Source organism: Arachis hypogaea, chromosome 13 (genome assembly GCF_003086295.3).
Source record: "Arachis hypogaea cultivar Tifrunner chromosome 13, arahy.Tifrunner.gnm2.J5K5, whole genome shotgun sequence".
NCBI classification, from domain to species: Eukaryota; Viridiplantae; Streptophyta; class Magnoliopsida; order Fabales; family Fabaceae; genus Arachis; species Arachis hypogaea.
This window is the reverse complement of record NC_092048.1, coordinates 11,220,982-11,242,251: the sequence shown is the minus strand read 5'-3', so window position 1 is coordinate 11,242,251 and position 21,270 is coordinate 11,220,982. Positions and strand designations below refer to the sequence as shown.

General features: G+C 34.2%; 3 protein-coding genes across 4 annotated transcripts; all 3 read right to left on the bottom strand.

Annotated features, from left to right (window-relative positions):
* Window positions 1-326: 326 nt before the first annotated feature.
* On the bottom strand, window positions 327-4,532 carry LOC112737174 (uncharacterized). 2 transcript variants are annotated; one of them, XR_003168897.3, is made up of 13 exons: window positions 4,066-4,532; window positions 3,822-3,919; window positions 3,460-3,542; window positions 3,176-3,302; window positions 2,806-2,872; window positions 2,438-2,535; window positions 2,257-2,341; window positions 1,819-1,942; window positions 1,500-1,601; window positions 1,257-1,321; window positions 999-1,097; window positions 785-864; window positions 327-671 (listed from the first exon to the last, which is right to left on the bottom strand). XR_003168897.3 is itself a non-coding variant. In XM_025786943.2 (13 exons), exons 1-13 carry the CDS (start codon window positions 4,305-4,307, stop codon window positions 614-616), a joined length of 1,311 nt encoding a protein of 436 aa, XP_025642728.1. In that variant the 5' UTR covers window positions 4,308-4,532; the 3' UTR covers window positions 327-613. The 2 variants fall into 2 exon arrangements, 1 of the variants encoding a protein (XP_025642728.1); XM_025786943.2 differs by having other exon boundaries at window positions 999-1,080.
* Window positions 4,533-4,718: 186 nt separating this feature from the next.
* On the bottom strand, window positions 4,719-5,165 carry LOC112732650 (sucrose transport protein SUC2-like). The gene has a single exon (XM_025781400.2). The coding sequence runs from the start codon at window positions 5,163-5,165 to the stop codon at window positions 4,719-4,721; it is 447 nt and encodes a 148-aa protein (XP_025637185.1).
* A 6,167-nt stretch (window positions 5,166-11,332) lies between these two features.
* LOC112737173 (beta-adaptin-like protein C) lies at window positions 11,333-18,428 on the bottom strand. The gene is made up of 15 exons (XM_025786942.3): window positions 18,088-18,428; window positions 17,206-17,403; window positions 16,710-16,823; window positions 16,353-16,603; window positions 15,885-16,020; window positions 15,598-15,777; window positions 15,378-15,470; window positions 14,774-14,985; window positions 14,593-14,656; window positions 14,296-14,475; window positions 13,563-13,655; window positions 12,818-13,191; window positions 12,338-12,527; window positions 12,053-12,256; window positions 11,333-11,876 (listed from the first exon to the last, which is right to left on the bottom strand). The coding sequence occupies exons 1-15, from the start codon at window positions 18,172-18,174 to the stop codon at window positions 11,577-11,579; spliced, it is 2,676 nt and encodes an 891-aa protein (XP_025642727.1). The 5' UTR covers window positions 18,175-18,428; the 3' UTR covers window positions 11,333-11,576.
* Between the last annotated feature and the right edge of the window lie 2,842 nt (window positions 18,429-21,270).

The window sequence follows — 21,270 nt, the reverse complement described above, 5'->3', positions numbered from 1 at the left end:
GATGTCACATGTGAAACTCTTACCTAACAAACAAATATGATATGTGGCCTTGGTCATTGGCCTTTGTTCCTTTTGTAGACGATTAAACCAGAATCATTAAAGTCACCCAAAAAAAAACCAGAATCATTATGGCAATCAATATTACGAGTATATAAAATGTTAGACGTATATAAAAAACAAGTATTAAATAAATAATTATATTCATATATTGATTTATATTTTTTTAAATAAATAATTGGTTATTAAAATAATCAAATTTAACATAATAATCAAACTTACAATAGAAGAATAATTAAATTTATTTATAGTATTATAATAAAAAAAACTTTATGAAACATCAAATACGTATTTTTATATATAGTGGCTGAAAATTTTAAATGTACACGTAATATGATTAGCTAAAGGGTATACTAGCAATGAGTTAAACAAATCAACTCAGCATTATACACTGGTTACAAATAAATAGTTTATACAGGAAATTCCATTAAATAGTTCTATTCCTACGAAAGAATGAATCATCTCTCAAAGGACTATACATTCATTACATTGTACCCTACAGTGTAACATGAGAACTTTGCTGGATTTCACGTTTGCTTTGATATGGACAGAAGATTCAAACATATATTCCTAACCCGAGCTCCTTTGGATTTGTTTCAATCGTCCACGGTGACCTGTTTAGTACCAAAGAGAAGAGAAAAGAAAACAGCATAAATTCAAAATATCAAAGAAAGTCACCAGTAAATAACTAAATATAGAGCTACATTTTGAAAGTTCATGAGTTCACCTGTTCATTACAAAATTAAATGTTCCCTGGCTAGCACGCTGGAGAAGAACTTCTCTGGCCTCAATTGCAAGTCCTTGAGCCTGCATGTGGAATTCGATCAAATAGTTATAGGACAAAAAGGAAAAAAGTGTGTTCTAAAATCTTAAGGATACAGGTCTAAAATAAAATGTGGCCAAAGAATAAAGAAGGATTGATAAACAATGTATATGCATACTTCTTCAGGAAACCAAACACCAGGTTGTGTGCTTCCTTCAAGAATCGCAAGTGCAAATGCTGCTGTTGCAATTCCTACAGATCTGGAAGAATGTACATACTGTGTTGATCATGATCATAACTAATTAATTGACCATATATTCAGTCTTTATGAAATTAACATCATTAAAGGATATAAATTTTACTGCATAATTTTTTCATTAATTAAAAATCATGCAAAAATTTAAAACGAGAAGAAAAAAAAAACGAAAGAACTTACATGGAAAGTTTGCTATGACTGAAGAGGCCAACCTTGCTGCGGCCACTTGAAAGCTCCAAATCAACCTGTCCAGAAGATAAGATGACATAACTGGCTACATTGTTTTTGTTAGTTTCTTGTATCTTATTGAACATCATAACAACAGTACTGCAATGTTTAAAGAGGAAAGAGGGAAAAAAAAAAAGAAAGGAACAGAAAAGGATTTTGAAGGAGCACTAGTTTCATCCTACTTATTTGCCTCACCCTCATTGATACACGTTCCCCAGCAATCCCATCAACTGCTCGAACAACAGGATCAAATAACTCAACCAACATTTGGACTTTACTCCTGTCTCTCAGAAATTCCTGCATAATTATTTAAAAGTATTCACATTATAATTAATCCTCTCTTCGGCTCATAATATCTGTCACAGTTCATCATGAATGTACTTTCTTGTATGCCAAGTGCAAATTCTTGTACTTTCTTGTATGCCAAATGCAAATTCTGGGCACAGTTCATTGTATTGAGGTGACATGTTTAATGAAAACTGTTAGTAACAGAACTTATGGTTTGGGAGCATACCGGAGGAAGAAGATTGGTCATAGCTTCCATTCCCCAATTCCAAAAAAATGGTGCTGTTCCGAATCGAGCACTTACAGTTGGCACTCCTAGAATCTCAAACGCACTTCTAACCTCTGGTAAATTCCTGAAAACCATGTATTGAAGTGGAATCCTAATTTCTGAAGAAAGCAAATATATGGGGATAATTAAATGAATTGGTAGAAGAATGAAGACCACATTTCATATCATATCATATCATATCATATATGAATATGATACAAACAGTTCCATGATCTTCTTGTGCAAGCTTTGTAAAATGACCAGAATATCATCTCCACAGATTTTACAACTTAACTAATAATAAGTAAAAGACTCAATTACGGTGTATAATTATTTTTCTTTTTAAACACAGTTCCACGGGATGTTTAGATTTCAAGCACTTCTATATCTATAACTTACAATAGATAAACATCTCTTTTGCCAATCCCTTTTCCAAAATCTACATTGAGCATTCCACTATATGGCTTCAGTTTGATCTTTTCTCCTAGTTGAACATTCCAGCATCATCATTTAAATCCTACAAACAAAATGGTAATTAACCTAGATAAAAACAAAAAACTTAAACTATGTAGACAACAACCTTTGCTATATGCAATCACTTCCTCTCCCAACAACAAGAAGCTAGTAGCCAATATGGTTGGACCAGCACCACCAGTTCCAGCTGTATAGTATGAGAACCTGAGGAAAAGATAGCAAATTATAATTTGATAAATCAACAAGAAATCCCAGAAAATAAAGGGTCTAACACTGGATAAACTTAGTCATCACTCATGTCCTTTTTTAAAATTCAGATTTTCATTCATTTTTCTACTAAGCTTAATTTGTCTCAGCAGCAAAAAGAAAAGGCATATATACATTAGATTGATGAAAAGGTTTGTTATGAAGATTAATGAAACTAGAATTGACTATAAACAATTTAGAGAGAGAGAGAGAGAGATGGTCGATCACCTTAACCTTTCTGGCTTATCTTCTTCAGTTTCAGTTTCTGCAGCACGGACTAGCTCTGCTGCCATGACTAAAGACAAAATTGTAGAAAGTTTTAGCAATACATATAGCAGCAACTGACCACTAAAATTACAATATGCGCTTCAACCCATATTGCCAAGTAAATAAGAATGACAAGCCCAAAAAATACATTCACAACAACAGCTTATATCATTCTTCATAATCATCTGAAAAGAAAAATGCATTGCCGAGTAACAACTTTTGCCATACACGTATTTTCCGGGTCAATTTAATATGGATTATTTGAAAAGTTATTCTTGCCAACACAAGAATACAGCATATAAATAAGCAATTAGCACTTAGCAGTAAGCACCATTGCTCACTCCAGGGTATATTCCTCCTGTTGTTATAGCTGGAACATTCGCAGCTAACGCTCTGCTCATAAAGGACTTTGCACGCACTGCATAGCTTGTGTCATCGCAAACATCAACATATGCAGTCTGCATCAAGAAACATATCGAAAATGATAGTCAGGTGTTGCACATGCACATTTAAAAGGCAGGAACCAAGATATATGCCTGCATGTAGGTGCGGAGAGATTTTCAATATCATATATAACATGAGCAAGGATTAAATGTTGAATATAGAATATGGTACCTTAGTGTTTATGGCAGCTTCAAGCACACTGCATTTTTCTGCTTGTTGGAATGGCCCCGCCGTATGAACTACAAGATCCACATCTGCATAAAGCAGAGCCTTAAGATATCATTATCACTGAATTTTCCCATCAATATCATTATCACTCCAAACATTTAAACTTACATAACCGTATAACTGTATTACAATACAATATAAATTTTACGGCAGTATCAACAACATCAATTCACCACACAAAATAAACAAACAAGCAAGCAAGTAAATGAAAAGCCAGTTGACAAAATGTGATGTTACTGCAACTACCTTCTTTTAAGTTTTAACTAACTAATACTGTACAATCTATTTAGAGTAGTTATGATTACCTTGCAGAGCAGTTTGGAGTGAATCTTGATCATTGAGATCAACCTGAGAAAAACCAGAATTGCCCCCGAGTTTTGCAACCAAAGCTTCACCTTTCTCTCTGTTGTTACCATACTTGAATAGAATGAATTACTCATATTCACAGTAAACTACGTTAGTAAACAGTAATTGTTATATACATAAAGGTGCTGCTGAATAGCAGAGCAGATGATAACATGGAAGAGAGAGAGAGAGAGAGAGAGAGACCTGTTTCTGCCAGCGACGAGGATGCGGAGGTCGGGGCAAAGGTTGGAGAGAGCAATGGCGGTGGATCCACCGACCCTACCTGTTCCGCCAAGAACCAAGACTCTCGAGTTGCGGGTCTTCTCCGGAAGCTGAACCCTCTCAAACTCAATGTTCCTGCTGCTTGTTTGGAGTTGGCTCTTGGCTTTGAGCTTCGAATTCAGCGGCAACCATTTAATATTCAACGGCACTGCAGCTGGCGCCATTGAATTGAAGGAATCAATGAACAAAGCTCCCTCTTCTTTTTCTTTTTTCTTTCTAATTTCTGCACTGTATTATCAACTTATCGTCTGCTCGTTTTCGTTATCTTTTGTAATTTTGTTTATATTTGGCTGTTGTGCTGACGTGGTCACAAACGCTTCTTACATACTTGGCAAAATTGACGCCACTAGAAACTAGAAAGTAGAAAGTAGAAACCATGCCATGTCGTCGTCCCTTGCACTCCTAACAAGGATTCCGCTAGGGAGACAATGGACTATTTGTACAATGTGTGAACATGCTCTATACTATCTAGAATAATCATCCGAGTACTAGTGATAATAAACATCTTCCTAAAAACTTAAACTAATTTTAGAGTTCATCAAGGATCAAACTCTTGACCTTTCGGATCTAACACTCTAATACCATGTTATGGTACCACTCATCCAGAACCCGACCACGAAGATGGCTATGACGCGCGGGTAGGCCTTCTTCTCGAGCGAGTCACCAAACATGTGTCCCATGTCAGCAGCGTAGCCTATAAGGAGCACTGCAATGGCGACCGCTAAGGCTCCGGCAACAATGAAAGGCCGCCGGCGTCCAAACCGCGACGTGCAGCGGTCACTATAGTAGTCTACTATGGGCTGCACGAACATCCCACTTATGGGTCCGCAAAATAAGATGTAAGCTGCGGAAGCGTGTGGGATATCAAGGAGGTGAACGTACGGCAACAATAAGAATAGCTGTAGAGCCCACCCAAACTGAACACCGGCGACGATAGACGCCACGACGATGATCTGACGTAGAAGATTCGGCTTTGGTAGTAGTGTAGACTGGTTCTCTAAGTTGAGAGAAAGGAACTCCATTGTTTTTTTAAAAGAGTAAGTAGTGTGTGTGTTTGTGAATTGTGTGTTACTGTGTTTGAAAGAGTTTAATTCAAGTAGTATGTGTGTTTGTGAATTGTGTGTTAGGGTTTGGAGTTAAGGAGAAGGAGTGTGGGAGTTTTATAATAGAACAAGGGAGTATGAAGGTTATGTTAATTAATTTGAGTTATAAATAACATAAACAAGGTTAGATTATTTAAAAAGTGATCTACACTTTTATAGAATAATTAGTTAAAAATTAAAAAAATGTTATTTTATTTCTATATTTGATAAAGCCTATTATGCTCTAAATATATTGTTTAGATATTTATTATGGTGAAATATATTGGTCAAGAATTTAATTCATTTGTAAATTTGGTTATGGCTATTGCTGTGATGATTAATGTCTTTTTTTCACTAGAATCTTTGAGCAAGGGTGTAAATTAACATTATTGTAAGTTTATTTCTTTCATTTTAATGGTACAATCCTGATGTCCTTCCTCTGGAAGATCTGTTAGAGAACTTGTGCTTTGCCTGTATGTGATTTTTCTGTCAAATTTTTCTTCACTGAGTTTTTAAATTTAAGTTACATCGATTTTGATAGATAGCAAGTTAGACAATTGAGTATTGTTGCCATTATTAGCACATTTCTTACTGGTATAGTTCTACGGTTTATGGCCACCGATGGTTCTTATATCAGAAATTGTGCAAACCTTCTTCCTAGCAGATTTCTTTTACTACTATGTCAAAAGGTTGGTTTAGAATATTGTACAGTCTTTTATGTTGCAGCTTTGGCATAGAATCTTGAGGTCCTTCTAGCATGACTTCTTATAATATTTATTTTGTTGGAGGTCAACTTGTTCTTCTAGCATGATGATAAACTTGTGATGCATAATATAAAATTCCTTGATAAGGATTTTGTTGAAATTAATTTATTAGATTTGTTTTTTCATTTTATCATTAAAGCATTGAACTTGTATTGGATTGTGATATATCAGTATCACACACCACACCTCTGACAACAATAACAACATTGCTTTACATCTTGTTTCAAAGGTTAATTACACAGGTTCCTTGCTAGAATCCCTTCAAAAGTGATCCTAGGTCCAAAAGCAACATGATGTCCAATTTAAGATCATCTCCACCATCCTTTCTGATCTTATTGCCCTCTTCTAGCATGTATTCCAGTACATATACAATGGTGTTAGTGCTAGCATTTCTATAATCCTTCAAAGCCCTTCTACTTGCAGTCAACTTCTCTGACAGCAAGTCGAGCCACTTCTCTATGCGGTTCAAGATTGCAGGGCAACATGGATGCACTTATTAAAGAAAAAAATATTAAGGAGATTGATAATGATAGTGACGATGTTATCCTTCATTCATATTTAAACGTGTCACTTATTACATTGAGAAAAACAAATAACAAAATCCACAAAACCTCAGCTCATCGAGAGTTAGAAATTAAATATAAATAAAATATAACACCACCACCTTAGTTTTCTTTTCTTGCTCTAATTAATACCTAGGAATTTATCCTAAAAAAAGAAAAAGCTTCCTAGACAAGTCAACGCAACAATATTCATCATCCATAATAACCAATCACATTAGGCCACGTCACCACTCACCACCCCTATTTTTCTTTCAACTAATTAAGCTCTAAATTAATTAACCTCTTTCTTTTTCAGCCCTTTATTCCTACTATGCACTTTTCCGGCGAATCGCCGTGAAAGTTTGAAAGACAACGCTACCTGCTTCAGGGAACTCATCCGTGGCACAACTTCTGCGTTTGAATCCCATAGCCTCCACCGCACTCACTACCCTTCTCCGCAAATCGCCGCCAGCAGAGGTTATCGAAACGGACATGGTACCCGGTCGGAAAATCTGAATGACCTTCCTGAAAACGTGAGCCACGTCTATCTCCATTCCGTTATTGGTGGACCCCACGCACTCGAAACTCGCGTAGCTGTAACCGTCTTCAGGAGTGACGTGGATAGTAGAGTACCACTCCCCGTTCATGGAGTAACCGCACGGAATACATGCTAGAAGAGGGCAATAAGATCAGAAAGGATGGTGGAGATGATCCTGAATGGGACATGTTGCTTTTATCACCTTTGAAACAAGATGTGATGCAATGTTATTGTTGGCATAGAGGTGTGGTGTGTGATACTGATATATCACAATTCATACTATCTAAAATAATCATCCAAATACTAAGAATAATAAACATCTTCCAAAAAATTTAAATTGATTTTGGGTTCACCAAGGATCAAACTCTTAACCTTTCGGATCTAGCGCTCTAATACCATGTCATGATTAGGAGTATCCATGGATCGGATCATATCCGCAGATCTGCGGTAAATATCCACATCCGATCCGAAAATTGCGGATACAATCCGATCCGCACCCTTTGCGGATATCTGCTCTATATCCGCGTATCCGATCCGCGTATCCGCAGATCCGCACAATAATAATTAAAAATAAATAAATATATATATGTTTGGTATTATATTTACTTGTTTGTATGTTTTAGTTAGTAATTATTATTCATATATTGTATTATTTTATTTTTGTTATTTAGAAAGAGTTTGATTAAAAATATTTTAGGAATAAATAAGTTTAAAAGTATGAAAAAAATATTTTTATTGAATTTTTTTACATAGAAATATGATTAAAAAAAGAAGGTTTAATATGCGGATATATCGATATCCGATCCGATCCGCACATTTGCGGATCGGATCGGATCGGATCCAGCACTAAAAAACGCGGATATCATATCCGATCCGATCCGATAAAAATTGTGCGGATCGGATCGAATTTTTGGCAATATCCGATCCGATCCGATCCGCGGACACCCCTAGTCATGATACCACTCATTTCAAAAGCTTCCGCTGATGAAAAAAGGTAACACTAATAGTTATATCTCTAATACTCCCTAAATCTCCATTGTACACATTGCACAAATATTCCATTGGCTCCTCTTTTATATTGTGCATCACAAGTTTATCATCACGCTAGAAGAACAAGCTGACCTCCAACAAAATAAATATTATAAGAAGTCATGCTAGAAGGACTTCAAGATTCTATGCCAAAGTTGCAACATAAAGGACTGTACAATATTCTAAACCAACCTTTTGACATAGTAGTAACAGAAATCTGCTAGAAAGAAGGTCTGGACAATTTCTGATATAAGAACCATCGGTGGCCATAAACCATACCCCAAGGCAACCAACAAAAATGTCCACGGGTATCTAACACCTGTTACAAGAAATAGAATGTTAGTATGAGTAGGCACCCGGCAGACAGTATTCTGTAAACTATACCAGTAAGAAATGTGCTAATAATGGCAGCAATACTTGATTGTCTAACTTGCTATCTATCAAAATAACTTAAATTTAAAAACTCAGTGAAGAAAAATTTGGCAAAAAAATCACATACAGGCAAAGCACAAACTCTCTAACAGATCTTTCAGAGGAATGACATCAGGATTGTACCATTGAAAACGAAAGAGATAAACTTACAATAATGTTAATTTACACCCTTGGTCAACGATTCTAGTGGAAAAAAGACATTAATCATCACAGCGATAGGTATCACCAATGGACGGATCTAGAAATCTAAGAGTTGACCGAAAATTAAAATATTATATAATTAAATATAATGTTATATATTTGATAATAGATATAACTATAATTAATTTTTTAATTTAAAAAATTAATAAATACTTGTCAAATAAAAGAATTATCTCAGTTTTTATAATTTTTTATAATTTTTTTATGGTTTTATATCTAATAAAATATAAAATTATATATTTTTAAAATATTTTGTTAATTAATTTACTTTATTAAGTATTTATGTGACAGTAAGTTATATTTTTATGTTTTATATCATTAAGAAATATGACATAAAATAATATAAGTTAATTGCACTAACAATTTTGTTACGTGAATTTAAAATATATTAAAATATTTTTATATAATAATAGGATAAAAATTAATTAAAATACGGAAAAAGCTAACTCACTGTTCTTATTCTTATTCTTAATGTAGTAATATGAAGATGCTAGGTATTTCTGTGACAAAGCAACAATGTCCATTAATTTCTGTTTGCTGTTCCTATCATTGAATTCCGGATATTTAAGAAAATCATACTAAATTATAAATAAAAAAAGGATCCTGCTAGGGAGATAATGGACTATTTGTACAATGTGTACAATGGGCTATTGAGTTACAAAATGAACATGCTCCATACTATCTAGAATAACCATCCGAGTACTAGTGATAATAAACATCTTCCCAAAAACTTAAACTGATTTTGGAGTTCACCAAAGATTGAACTCTTGACCTTTCGGATCTAACACTCTAATACCATGTCATGGTACCACTCATCCAGAACCCGACCACGAAGATGGCTATCGCACGCGGGCAGGCCTTCTTCTCGAGCGAGTCACCAAACATGTGTCCCATGTCAGCAGCGTAGCCTATAAGGAGCATTGCAATGGCGACCGCTAAGGCTCTGGCAGCATTGAAAGGCCGCCGGCGTCCAAACGGCGACGTGCAGCTGTCACTATAGTAGCCTACTATGGGCTGCACGAGCATCCCACTTATGGGTCCGCAAAATAAGATGTAAACTGCGGAAGCGTGTGGAATACCAAGGAGGTGAACCTACGGCATCAGTAAAGATAGCTGTAGAGCCCACCCAAACTGAACACCGGCGGCGATAGACGCCACGACGATGATCTGACGTAAAAGATTCGGCTTTGGTAGTAGTGCAGACTGGTTCTCTAAGTTGAGAGAAAGGAACTCCATTGTTTTTTTGAAAGAGTAAGTAGTGTGTGTTTGTGAATTGTGTGTTACTGTATTTGAAAGAGTTTAATTCAAGTAGTGTGTGTGTTTGTGAATTGTGTGTTAGGGTGTGGAGTTAAGGGGAAGGGGTGTGAGAGTTTTATAATAGAACAGGGGAGTATGAAGGTTATGTTAATTAATTTGAGTTATAAATAACATAAATAAGGTGAAATTACTTAAAAAGTGATCTACACTTTTATAGAATAATTAGTTAAAAATTAGGAAAATATTATTTTATTTCTATATTTGATAAAGCCTATTATGCTTTAAATATATTGTTTAGGTATTTATTATGGTGAAATATATTGGTCAAGAATTTAATTTATTTGTAAATTTGGTTATGGCTATTGCTGTGATGATTAATGTCTTTTTTCCACTAGAATCCTTAACCAAAGGTGTAAATTAACATTATTGTAAGTTTATTTCTTTCATTTTCAATGGTACAATCCTGATGTCATTCCTCTGTGTTAGAGAGCTTGTGCTTTGCCTGTATGTGATTTTCCTGTCAAATTTTTCTTTGCTGAGTTTTTAAATTTAAGTTACATCGATTTTGATAGATAGCAAGTTAGACAATCGAGTATTGCTGCCATTATTAGCACATTTCTTACTGGTATAGTTCACAGGGTCTGCCGGGTGCCTACTCATACTAACATTCTATTTCTTGTAACAGGTGTTAGATACCCGTGGACATTTTTGTTGGTTGCCTTGGGGTATGGTTTATGGCCACCGATAGTTCTTATATCAGAAATTGTCCAGACCTTCTTCCTAGCAGATTTCTTTTACTACTATGTCAAAAGGTTGGTTTAGAATATTGTACAGTCCTTTATGTTGCAGCTTTGGCATAGAATCTTGAGGTCCTTCTAGTATGACTTCTTATAATATTTATTTTGTTGGAGGTCAGCTTGTTCTTCTAGCATGATAATAAACTTGTGATGCATAATATAAAATTCCTTGATAAGAGTTTTGTTGAAATTAATTTATTAGATTTGTTTTTTCATTTTATCATTAAAGCATTGAACTTGTATTGGATTGTGATATATCAGTATCACACACCACACCTCTATGACAACAATAACAACATTGCTTCCCCATCTTGTTTCAAAGGTTAATTACACAGGTTCCTTGCTAGAATCCCTTCAAAAGTGATCCCAGGTCCAAAAGCAGCATGATGCCCCATTCAGGATCATCTCCATTCTCCAATCGAAATTTGAAATGTTAGTGTCTCCCATTTACCAACTCTCCATTTGATCTGAAATCTGATTAGAATGTTCGTTTCATAATATACTTCATCCAATTTAAACCTCTACTACTGTTTGATAATCTAAAAAGTTCTCCAATAAAATCTAATACAAAAATGCTAAGAATCGAAATTATCATCATTTTACAAAGAAACCAGAATATTACACAAGCCAGCCAACCTCTCAAAAACGCCGTCTACAGGTCCAAAACTATATATCAATGGGTGAAATTTCTTTTTTGGAACTTACAAACCCCGTCCAGAATATGTAGCGAACATGCTAGAAAAAGCAATGTATAAACAAATTAAATTTAATAACAAAAACCAAAAACAATGTTAACTCTTGAGAAGGGTCTCGATGGCTTCAAATAAAAATGCTGACATTTCAGGGCTTGGCGTCTTGATTGCACTCTTGACGCCTGGACTTCCAACCACTGTGGTAAGTTCAATTAATAATGGTATCCCTCGTGGCATTTTAGCTGAGAAGTAAAATACATCTTGGTTTGCATTCTTGCGCTTTGCAATGAAGAACACATTTGATGCAGCCAAACGCTCCAGTGTTGCATCCACACTGCCAATCACTATGGCCGGGAAGTCCTTAGAAACCTCATTTGAATCAGGAAGAGACCTCCATGTCTGCAAGCACAGTGAATAATTCGGTTTTAATCTCTAAATTCAATTATTATTCTATGTTCAAAGATTCACATACTACTAGTCTTCTATGCTAAAAGAATCTTTGAAAATGATTTAAAGAATGGTAACTTATAGCCATTAACCAACATGATCAACAAGGGATCCAACTAAAGCCATACCTCTAGGAAAGCTGAACGTTCCATTTTACCGTCCTCAGTGAAAAATACATGGAATGGGATTTTATCGTTAAAATACCACACAGGCTGCTGGTTGTTTTTCACAGCAACCTGCAAAAGCGAGTTAGCAGGACCTTGGGACATGTTCTGGAACATAACCATAGGAAGGAGTGTTCTAGCCGATGTGCCCGGTTGCAGTTGTGGAACCTGAAAAGCATTGAGCTACATATTAAAATTTAATTTAATTTGATAGAAATATTCGTAAAAAGCCATATAAGCAATAATAACCTGTAGAGGTCCACCAGCTGCAAGACCAAATGTATTCTTGTTAAATTGAATCATGAAGCCATCAAGTGGGACCTGAGTATTGTTCTCAAACAACATGCTGTAAAATACTTGACCATCTCGCCTAGTCAATTGTGCACTGATTTGTAAACCCTGACCAGTTGAAGCTGGAAGTAAAATAGGCAATGGAGGCCTGCAAGAAGCACAAAAGATATAAGATAATTCCGTCGAAGGCAGAGTAAGGTTTCAGAAATTTCTTGACCATTACATATGTTTATTTATCCAGAATGCACATAACCCTATTTTAACATATTATAATACATTACAGCTTCATGTAAATCATTGTCGGCCACTATTTCAATACAAAAGTAACAATGTTCTAAACAAGCAAAAAATTAGAACAAAATATAGCCAATCATCTTATAGGAAATATCAAATAAGCAAGCCACAGTTTTGTGTCAAAATTATCCATGTTTAACTCACCCAGAAGGAGTAGCTGGTTCATCAGTAGGAACAAGACTATTATCCATGCCCATCAAATCACCAAGTAAATCCGGCACAGGCACGGCAGGTGGAGGTGATGGCGGTGCAACAGATGCAGGGGTTGAAACAGCACCATTGGCAGGATTTGCAGAAGACGACTCAGAATATGCTGTTTCACTTCCCTCAGGATACTCTTCATCTTCAGCTTTCTGGGCTGAGGTGTGTGCACGGGTTACAAATGCATCTGGAGGCTTGTGATAAACTGAAGATAATGTAGCAATGTTGACAAGGAGCTCATCAAGTAGAGACGAATCAAGTTGGTTTGAGTCATCAGTTATCACAGGTTTCTCAGCTAACACAACATCCTTAGCTGCCTGAGAAAGACAAGTTAGTACCATTAAATGTTACAGCTCAAAATTGATATTCAAAGGAGAAGCCAAGTAAGAATTTGAGAGAGAGAGAGAGAGAGAGAGAGAGAGAGAGAGAGAGAGAGAGGGGGGGGGGGGGGGGGGGAAGGGTTTGCATGTAGATAAACACTAATTATCAACTAAAGGTTGATCATAGGAGTGTGTGCTTAATACTTTGCATAGAATGGTAACACATTATGGACTCCTCCTTAACGAGTTAAAAGAGAATAAACTTAGTTGTGCATCTAATCTTCAGTGCACTATGCATCTCAACTAATTAGCATGTGCAGACACAGATGCAGACAACAGAGACTTAATTAAAATTCAAGAAATCAAACCTCAGGATCAGTTGAGAGAAGACGCCAATATATGTATGCACGATCTCGCAAATCAGGATTATCTGTCTCCATAGTGGCATTGTTCAAAACAACCTGTTCAAATAATTATGAAGTGAATTAGCATAGTATCATATGATGGATGGACATGAAGAATTGCTGAAACTTTCGCAAATTAATAGTAGATTCCCAGAACCAACTTATACAACTAACAACAAAATGGTAAACTTTTTGTTTTGCTTCCAACAATTTTAGGAACCTTTCTAGGAATATATTATTCAATAAAGTTGAGAGAGAGAGAGAGAGAGAGAGAGAGAGAGAGAGAGAGAGAGATTTCTTAGATTTTTTGAGAAAGAAGAAAGTATCATCGTCCATAACATGCAGACAAAGGAATACACAAAATTATCTAAGATATATCAATTTAGACTATAATTTTGAAGAAAAATATCTCATAGATAAAGGTTTGCATACTAAGTAAAACAGAGGTTCTACAACTCAATTTTGGTAGAGAAAGATCAGTTTGTTTGACACCCTTCCTATATAATTCAGAGATGGCATTTTGAGGACACACTGAAAATGGGGTGTGAAAGTGCTGTCTAGATAAAATTATATCAAGAAATTTCACTATGCTCTCCATAAAACTTTTAATTTTAGAATCTTTTCAAGAACTTCCATTGGTCCATAAATAAGGGATTCAGTTCTTGACAAGTATGTTGTATGCAATATGAGGCAGTACCTGAATCATCTGTTGTGGGCCCTCAGTTGGTTTCTTAAGGAAAAGTTTGACAGTAGCGGTCAACAATTGTAGTTGGACTTGGGCAGGCTCTTCTGGGAAACTTTCTAAGAAACTTTCAAGAAGCTCATCAGCATTATCAATTCTTTCCGCATATTCACCAATAATCCAGATCATTGAAGCCTATCCGCAAAGAAGACGAGACAAAAGACACACACACCCCACAAAAAAAAAAAAAAGAGATAAGCATACATGGCAATGCATAATAGCTATAAGAAGGACATTCAGATAAATTAACACCTTGGCTTCTGGCTCGTCCAAAGTGTCTAAGCTCTCACAAAGTGTTGCAATTATGGACTCATATCTGCAAATTGGAACAATGGTTCAACTAAACTCTGAAATATAATAGCATTTGTTTTGCTTTCTTCCTCCTTGCACCACCAAAAATAAATAAATATAACAGATGAGAAATGAATAATACGTGTTGGGGTATCTTCTAAATATATCTTTGATAACAATGATTGCCTCTTGAACCACATAATTTACTTTTATCTTGATCAACTCAAGCAAAACACTAATGCATCTTTCAGCAGCTCTCTCTAATTTGATTGCACAACGACCAATTGCGCGAACAGCCTTTCTAACAAAATCGACATCAACTTCAGTAGCATACTCCTTAAATTCCAATAAAACCTGCAAATATAATAACAAAGGACTAAAGAAATCAAAACTAGCCCCTTGCTTAACAAGTTAATATAATACATGAGGATGCAGCCACTGATAATTAATATGCAACTGTTAAGCTGCAATTTAGCATCAAGTGAATGAAAGATATACAAGTCTCATCAGTGTAACAGGATAACTTGCTATTTATAAAGAACATACAGAAAAGAACATATTTATTTAATGAAAGGACAGAAGGTGCAAAGACAAACTACATAAAACTTAGCTTGAAATGAATCTCAACCATGGGACACGATGAGTTACTACAACATCTTTGCCCGAAAAGTATCTATACAGTTTTCACCAAAATGCTACACTAATCATGTTCGGAAATATGAACAGCAGTATAATGTAAAGTTTACCTGGTCTATGTTTCGGTCTGATGCAAGCTTTATCATAATTTCCAACTTTTCCATTTTCACATAGATAGGATCATTGTACTTGCAGAAAAACACCTGCAGATATATAATAGGAGCTATATAATAAGCCCAATCTGGAACTGGAGAAAACAAGTTCTTCACTAGTGCCCAAATGTGCTATTTCTTAATCAAGAATTCAACAAAATCGGTTTTAGATCACCACCTTAATTTCATGGGCAAGAATTGTTGGTCTTCTTTGTACTATAAGATTGATATTCCGCAGGGCAACATATTGTATTTCGGGTTCTGCAGAGAGTAATGTCACAAGAGGAGGAGCCATCTTTTTACAGAGATTTCGAACCACATCAGTGCTGGTGATGAGCTCCATTTGTTGCAGAATCATCTACATCCCATTAAAAACTGTAGTTAGCAAACCACACAAAATGTGATCTCTAATGTGTAATGCAAGATAATAAGTAAAGGGGAAAAAAATAAATAAATAAAATTTACCTTAACAGCTGATAGTACAACTGCACAATTGGCATGCTGTAACCTTGGAGTAACTCTTTCTACTATGTTTTCAGCCTCACGAGCATCAGCTGCCTTGTATCTAGAGAGAGCATCCAAGATAAAAACTTGACCCCATCTGGTCATTAAGTAAAAACAAGAGTTATTAGCTTAACTTAGAACAATATGGAATCGAATACGGAAATAGAAATGACAGGATGATGTACATGACAACAATAGCCCATTAACTGCAAAATAAACAAGACAATTCTAGCATGTTTCTGGTCCATGATACAACTGACTAGCTCAGGAGTCAGGACCTTGTCAGGACTGGACTTCATCAAGATCATGCTCCATTTTCTTTCGATTATAATCTCCACATTTTAAATAGAATGGTTTAAAAGGATATATCACCTTAAAGGGAACAAAAGCATGACTAAAATTAGCTGTTAACAATACAATTAAACTTACTCTGTACATTCATTTAAAGCAGTGAGGAGCTTTGAGAGTGTGTGACTAGTGATCTCAAAGATGGGTCTACTACTGTGTTCCTGAATTTCAGCAAGTGCTGCAACAGCATTAGCTACAACCATTGGATTATTATCGGATATCAAATCCTTCAGAGAATCCAAAAATCCCCTGTCCTCAACTAATTCTGCATTTATGTCATAAAGCTTTGCAACGCAAATGGCTGCTGTCTTGCGAACATATGGATCATCATCCTGCCAATAAATATCATGCATAAGGGTTAAAGATGAGTAGCCTAAGAAAAACAGCCGCAGTTATCAACACAATCAGAAATCAAATTTCAGAGAACTATGTAAATACCTTTAGGCATCTTTGAAGGGGGTCACATAGATACTCAGTAATTTTATCAACTCGAATACAGCCCATTGTCCGCACAGCTAAGGCTCGAATTAAAGGATTTGGATCTTGTGAATCCTACACACCATTTTATATATTAAATAAAAATAATCGCATCAGTCAACACTCAACACCAGAAATTCAGAATCACTTACAACAGAGAGTGTACGGAAATGATTCCAAATCAATATGGCTTCAATCTTGAGATAAAATTTTCTGTTTTTCTTAATTAGAAAAATAAAATAAAAAACCACCCAGAACCAGGGGAGTAGTTTCTGAATGAATAACTCATGCTAAATATAAGGTGTGGTATAAATTGGCAACACACTATGGGGAGCATCAGAGTGAGCAGGGTATACATAATCAAGATAAACTACAAATCCAAGTAGTTAATGATCGCAAAGAGTACTAGGGGGCAGAAAACAAATGAACAAAATAATTGTCATTCTAGCTTTCTTACCTTAACAAATGTATTCACTGCAAGTATGGCAAGATCAGGCTGGCTCTTTGCATAATTTATGAGATATAAGTAGACCAACTTCTTCAGCTCCAAATTTTCAGTTTGCATGCAATTCACCACGTCTGTAAACAAGGATGAGACATCCTTCCCAACAGTCATTGCAGCAATCACCTTTTTCACAGCATCTTTTCTTTTATCCTACAAAACATGGGAGGAAAAAGTAAGAAAAAGAAGTAAGTTTCACATTTTTATTTAAAATTCAATGAAATTTTTATTCAACCAAGTGAACAAAAAGAAAGACCACCAAAAAGGAAGGGCAACGATGTCAAACACATAAATGTAGAGCGATTCAGCATCAAAAATAACAAAACAGCAATCACCATATGATCAGTTTTCAATCTGAACATACAAAAATTACATATGTAACCGACAAAATTGACAAAAGCAAATCAGGTACACAGCAGTGAGTTTCACAGTTTAAGGCACTAAATCTTCGGACTAATGTAAAACACAAATCAAAACAAGAAACTCAATCAACATTGGTATAAATCAGAATCTTCTCACTCATTCAATCGTTATCCTTTCCAGTTGCCAACTTCCGTGATGCTTATCCAGAGAACCAAGCTCTACCTACGACTTCGAAAAACCTAAGGGAAACCTAAATTGCGCGGGAAGCACACAAATGCACTAATATCAAGCATCCAACTCGGATCCAGAATCAATACAGGAATCTATAAATTCGAAGACATGGCAAAACTACAAATTGAAGGAAAATCCCTACAGATCTACGGCGCGCGTCGCAAGAAATGAAATTACGGTGAACGGAATAAGATCGGAAATGAAAGGATCGTAGAAAATGGAAGGAGTGAAGAGAAGACCTACCTTGTACTGAGAATTGAGCTCCTCTTTGAGCTCAGGGATCTCACCCTTCTTTGTTGTAGAGAAGTACTTGGAATCGTTCCGACTCATCCTCTTCTTCTTCTCCTTCTCCTCCTCCTCCTTCTTTCCTCAGCTTGCGTCTTCTTCCCCTTCGGAACAATGAAATGGAAGCAAAGGAAGAAAAGTAAAACGGATCCGATTTTTGTAAACGTTTTATTCAGCCGAGTCCAGCAGAGAGGGAGGTACCAGGAACGACGTCGTCTTAGCCATAGCACCCAGTGCATAAAAAGGATTGATGCTTTGTCTTGTCATTTGATTTATTTTGAAAAAACAAAATGATAGATGAAGATATTATGGTGCATAGTAATTTTAAAATAATTTTGTTAGAAACTAATTTTTTCTACTAAAAAAAAATGAATAAATAAGATTAAATGAGAAAGAGGAATTTAAAAGAAAAAAAATGAGGCCAAAAAATGACCGTTAGCTAATTGTTGGTTAAAAAATTTGTTCTTAATTTTTTCATTTAAAAAATATCTATGCTCAAGTGAATTAATTGTATTGAGAAAAGATAGGAGTTTCAATTTTAGTGGAAAAATAATAAACGGAGTAAATTTCTTTAAAAAAAATGAAAACTTATATTCAAATTTCACCAACTAAAACTATGTTAACATTTTAATCTAGTGATTTCTTAAATTTTCAAAGTAAATCACTAAATTGCATTTCGCGAATAATTTTTTCTATTAACTGACAAAGTGAACTTTAACATAACTCTCCTACATGTTCATATATCATCTTGCAGCCTACTTATATCAATTAATTCTTTATTCAAACTTTTCGATGCTTTAATATCTTTTTTCCCTCTAGCCAATGAAAATTGCTCAATTTTAATCAAATGCAAAAATGCTCTTATCATTGATTTCAGAAATTGTTATCTGTTATAAGTTGATCATATTAATTGATTCAATTCAAAATCAAGTATAACTAAACTAAATCAAATTATCTAAGGATAATAGGAAACATAAAATCAAGATTGCAAGTACGTCAAATATCAATGCATGCTACCATGCTAGGGCAGCCTACCTCTAACCACATAATGAATTAACAATATATATATATATATATATATATATTGGTCAGAGAATAAGCGATGAGACTACGAGTGAAATAGTGAATGATTATTAGTGGGCCTTTGGGCCCATTTCCTACCAAAGTTGGTCGACGCAATTCCCTCCAACCACAACTGGTATAACTTAAAAAAAGAAAAACCCAATGCATTATTCACTTTTAGATTCAACCCAAAAGAAATAATAAAAAGGGTTTGACCGTTTGAGATACACCTACCTTCCAGCCCAATGTGTTTTACTTTTTGCTTGTTAATTATACGATATATTTTTTGTCAAGATCAATAATGTTGAAAGTATATTCTTTATACATAATAGAGAAAAACAGGTGCCATTTTTTATCCTCATTTTTTAGTGTGTTCAAAATTAGTTGGTGAACAATACAATTCGCGAGTTCGTTAAAGACTTAGCTGTTATCTTAAAGGGGGTGAAGAAAACCCTGAAGTTTCTTTTTAAAAAAATTGCCAGGTGTAAGGTGTGAGTTTATTGAGTATTGGGCTGAAAAATTTTATACCGTATATACAATTTTCAACCATGTCATGTGTGTGTTAAAAATTAGTTATTAAATTATTTATTTGTATAATATATATTAAAATATAAAATATATTTAAAATTAGTTAATAATATATATTGAGTGATACTATTAGTATAAGTGTTTTTTTAGTTAAGTCTAATTGAGTTGACACAAGCCTAACAAGTAAAAAATATATGTACATACGATATTATTTTTCTTTTTCCATATTTGTTAATTATTGAAAAACACACAAACTTATTTGCATAGTACATAAATTTTTATGTATAACATAAAAATTTTGCACATAGTGAAACTTTTATTAATATAGTATAAAATTTTTTATACATAGCACATAAATTTTTGTATATAACATATAAATTTTTGGCGTGAATATAATTTGTTAGTTGAATAAGCCAATATTCTGACTTCTAATTTTGTTTGTTGTGTATCAAAATTTTATATGTTATACTTAAAAAAATTTTATGATATACACTAAAATTTTTATATTGTATGTATATTATTAGTCAGGTATCAATATTTTGAATATGTAGCTTTTCAAAAAAATTTGTGTTGTGTATCAAAATTTTGTTACTATATATATTTTGTTAGTTGAATATCAATATTCTGAATATGTGATTATTTAATAATTTTTGTATTATAAGTTAAAATTTTTGTGATGTAAATTAAAATTTATGTGCTCTAATTTTTTAAATGTATAAAAAAAAAAAAGATGACTACAATAATAAAGAGAGAAGAAAAAAAAAGACAAAATAACAATATTATTATTGAAGAAGAAAAAACAACGTATATATATATAATATATGTTTAAAAAAGTGCGTTATGACTTAGTTGAAGAAGAAAAAACAACGTATATATATGTTTAAAAAAGTGCGTAATGACTTAGTTAAATATTTAATTTAAAAGATGCCTAATTTTATTGATATATTTATATAAATATACAATAACTTATTATATAACTAATTTTCAATGTGTATACCATTTTTATTCTTTAACATCTTTTTTAATCATTTACTAAATATCGAAATACATATAATATAACTATAATTCTCTATCTAGAACGTGAAAGTCCTATTCACAAAGATTCTTCATAGCTAAAAGAATGCTTGTTAGTTAATTGGTGTTTATAGATTAAAAATATATTTTTAAAAGGGTAAGGTGGTGGAGTTGTGGTACGGTGTGTGCGTTTCTAGCTTTTGTGCATCAGGGAGCACAGCAGAGCATTACAGTTGGACTTAGCGGGCGCCAGCTGGCATTGTCACTGTACGGATTCTAAAACGCAGCTACGGTCGCCGTTCCTGTCTTTTTCCTTGCCTTTTTCATTGGTAAAAATTTACATATATTTATCTTTATATAAAATTATTAATTAAAAATTATTAAATAATTTAATATATTTAATTAAATTATTATTTAATATCTATTAACTATTAAATTTATATGACAATAATTATATATAAATATCTATTTTTTAATTTATTTCCCATTAAATAGAAAATGAAAAAAAAAAAAAACGCAACGTGATGTCTCTGAAAA

What these genes read in the sequence shown, in the direction of transcription:
- LOC112737174 (XM_025786943.2), bottom strand. Translation starts at nt 4,307, where the DNA reads ATGGCGCCAGCTGCAGTGCCGTTGAATATTAAATGGTTGCCGCTGAAT. An exon ending in GTGTTTGGTTTCCTGAAGAA is followed by an intron (nt 865 to 998) that starts GTATGCATATAC and finishes TTCCACATGCAG; the next exon opens with GCTCAAGGACTTGCAATTGA. An exon ending in TTTAATTTTGTAATGAACAG is followed by an intron (nt 672 to 784) that starts GTGAACTCATGA and finishes GGTACTAAACAG; the next exon opens with GTCACCGTGGACGATTGAAA.
- LOC112732650 (XM_025781400.2), bottom strand. Translation starts at nt 5,165, where the DNA reads ATGGAGTTCCTTTCTCTCAACTTAGAGAACCAGTCTACACTACTACCA.
- LOC112737173 (XM_025786942.3), bottom strand. Translation starts at nt 18,174, where the DNA reads ATGAGTCGGAACGATTCCAAGTACTTCTCTACAACAAAGAAGGGTGAG. An exon ending in GCCCACAACAGATGATTCAG is followed by an intron (nt 13,656 to 14,295) that starts GTACTGCCTCAT and finishes TTATTTGAACAG; the next exon opens with GTTGTTTTGAACAATGCCAC. An exon ending in GAACCAGCTACTCCTTCTGG is followed by an intron (nt 12,528 to 12,817) that starts GTGAGTTAAACA and finishes TGCTTCTTGCAG; the next exon opens with GCCTCCATTGCCTATTTTAC.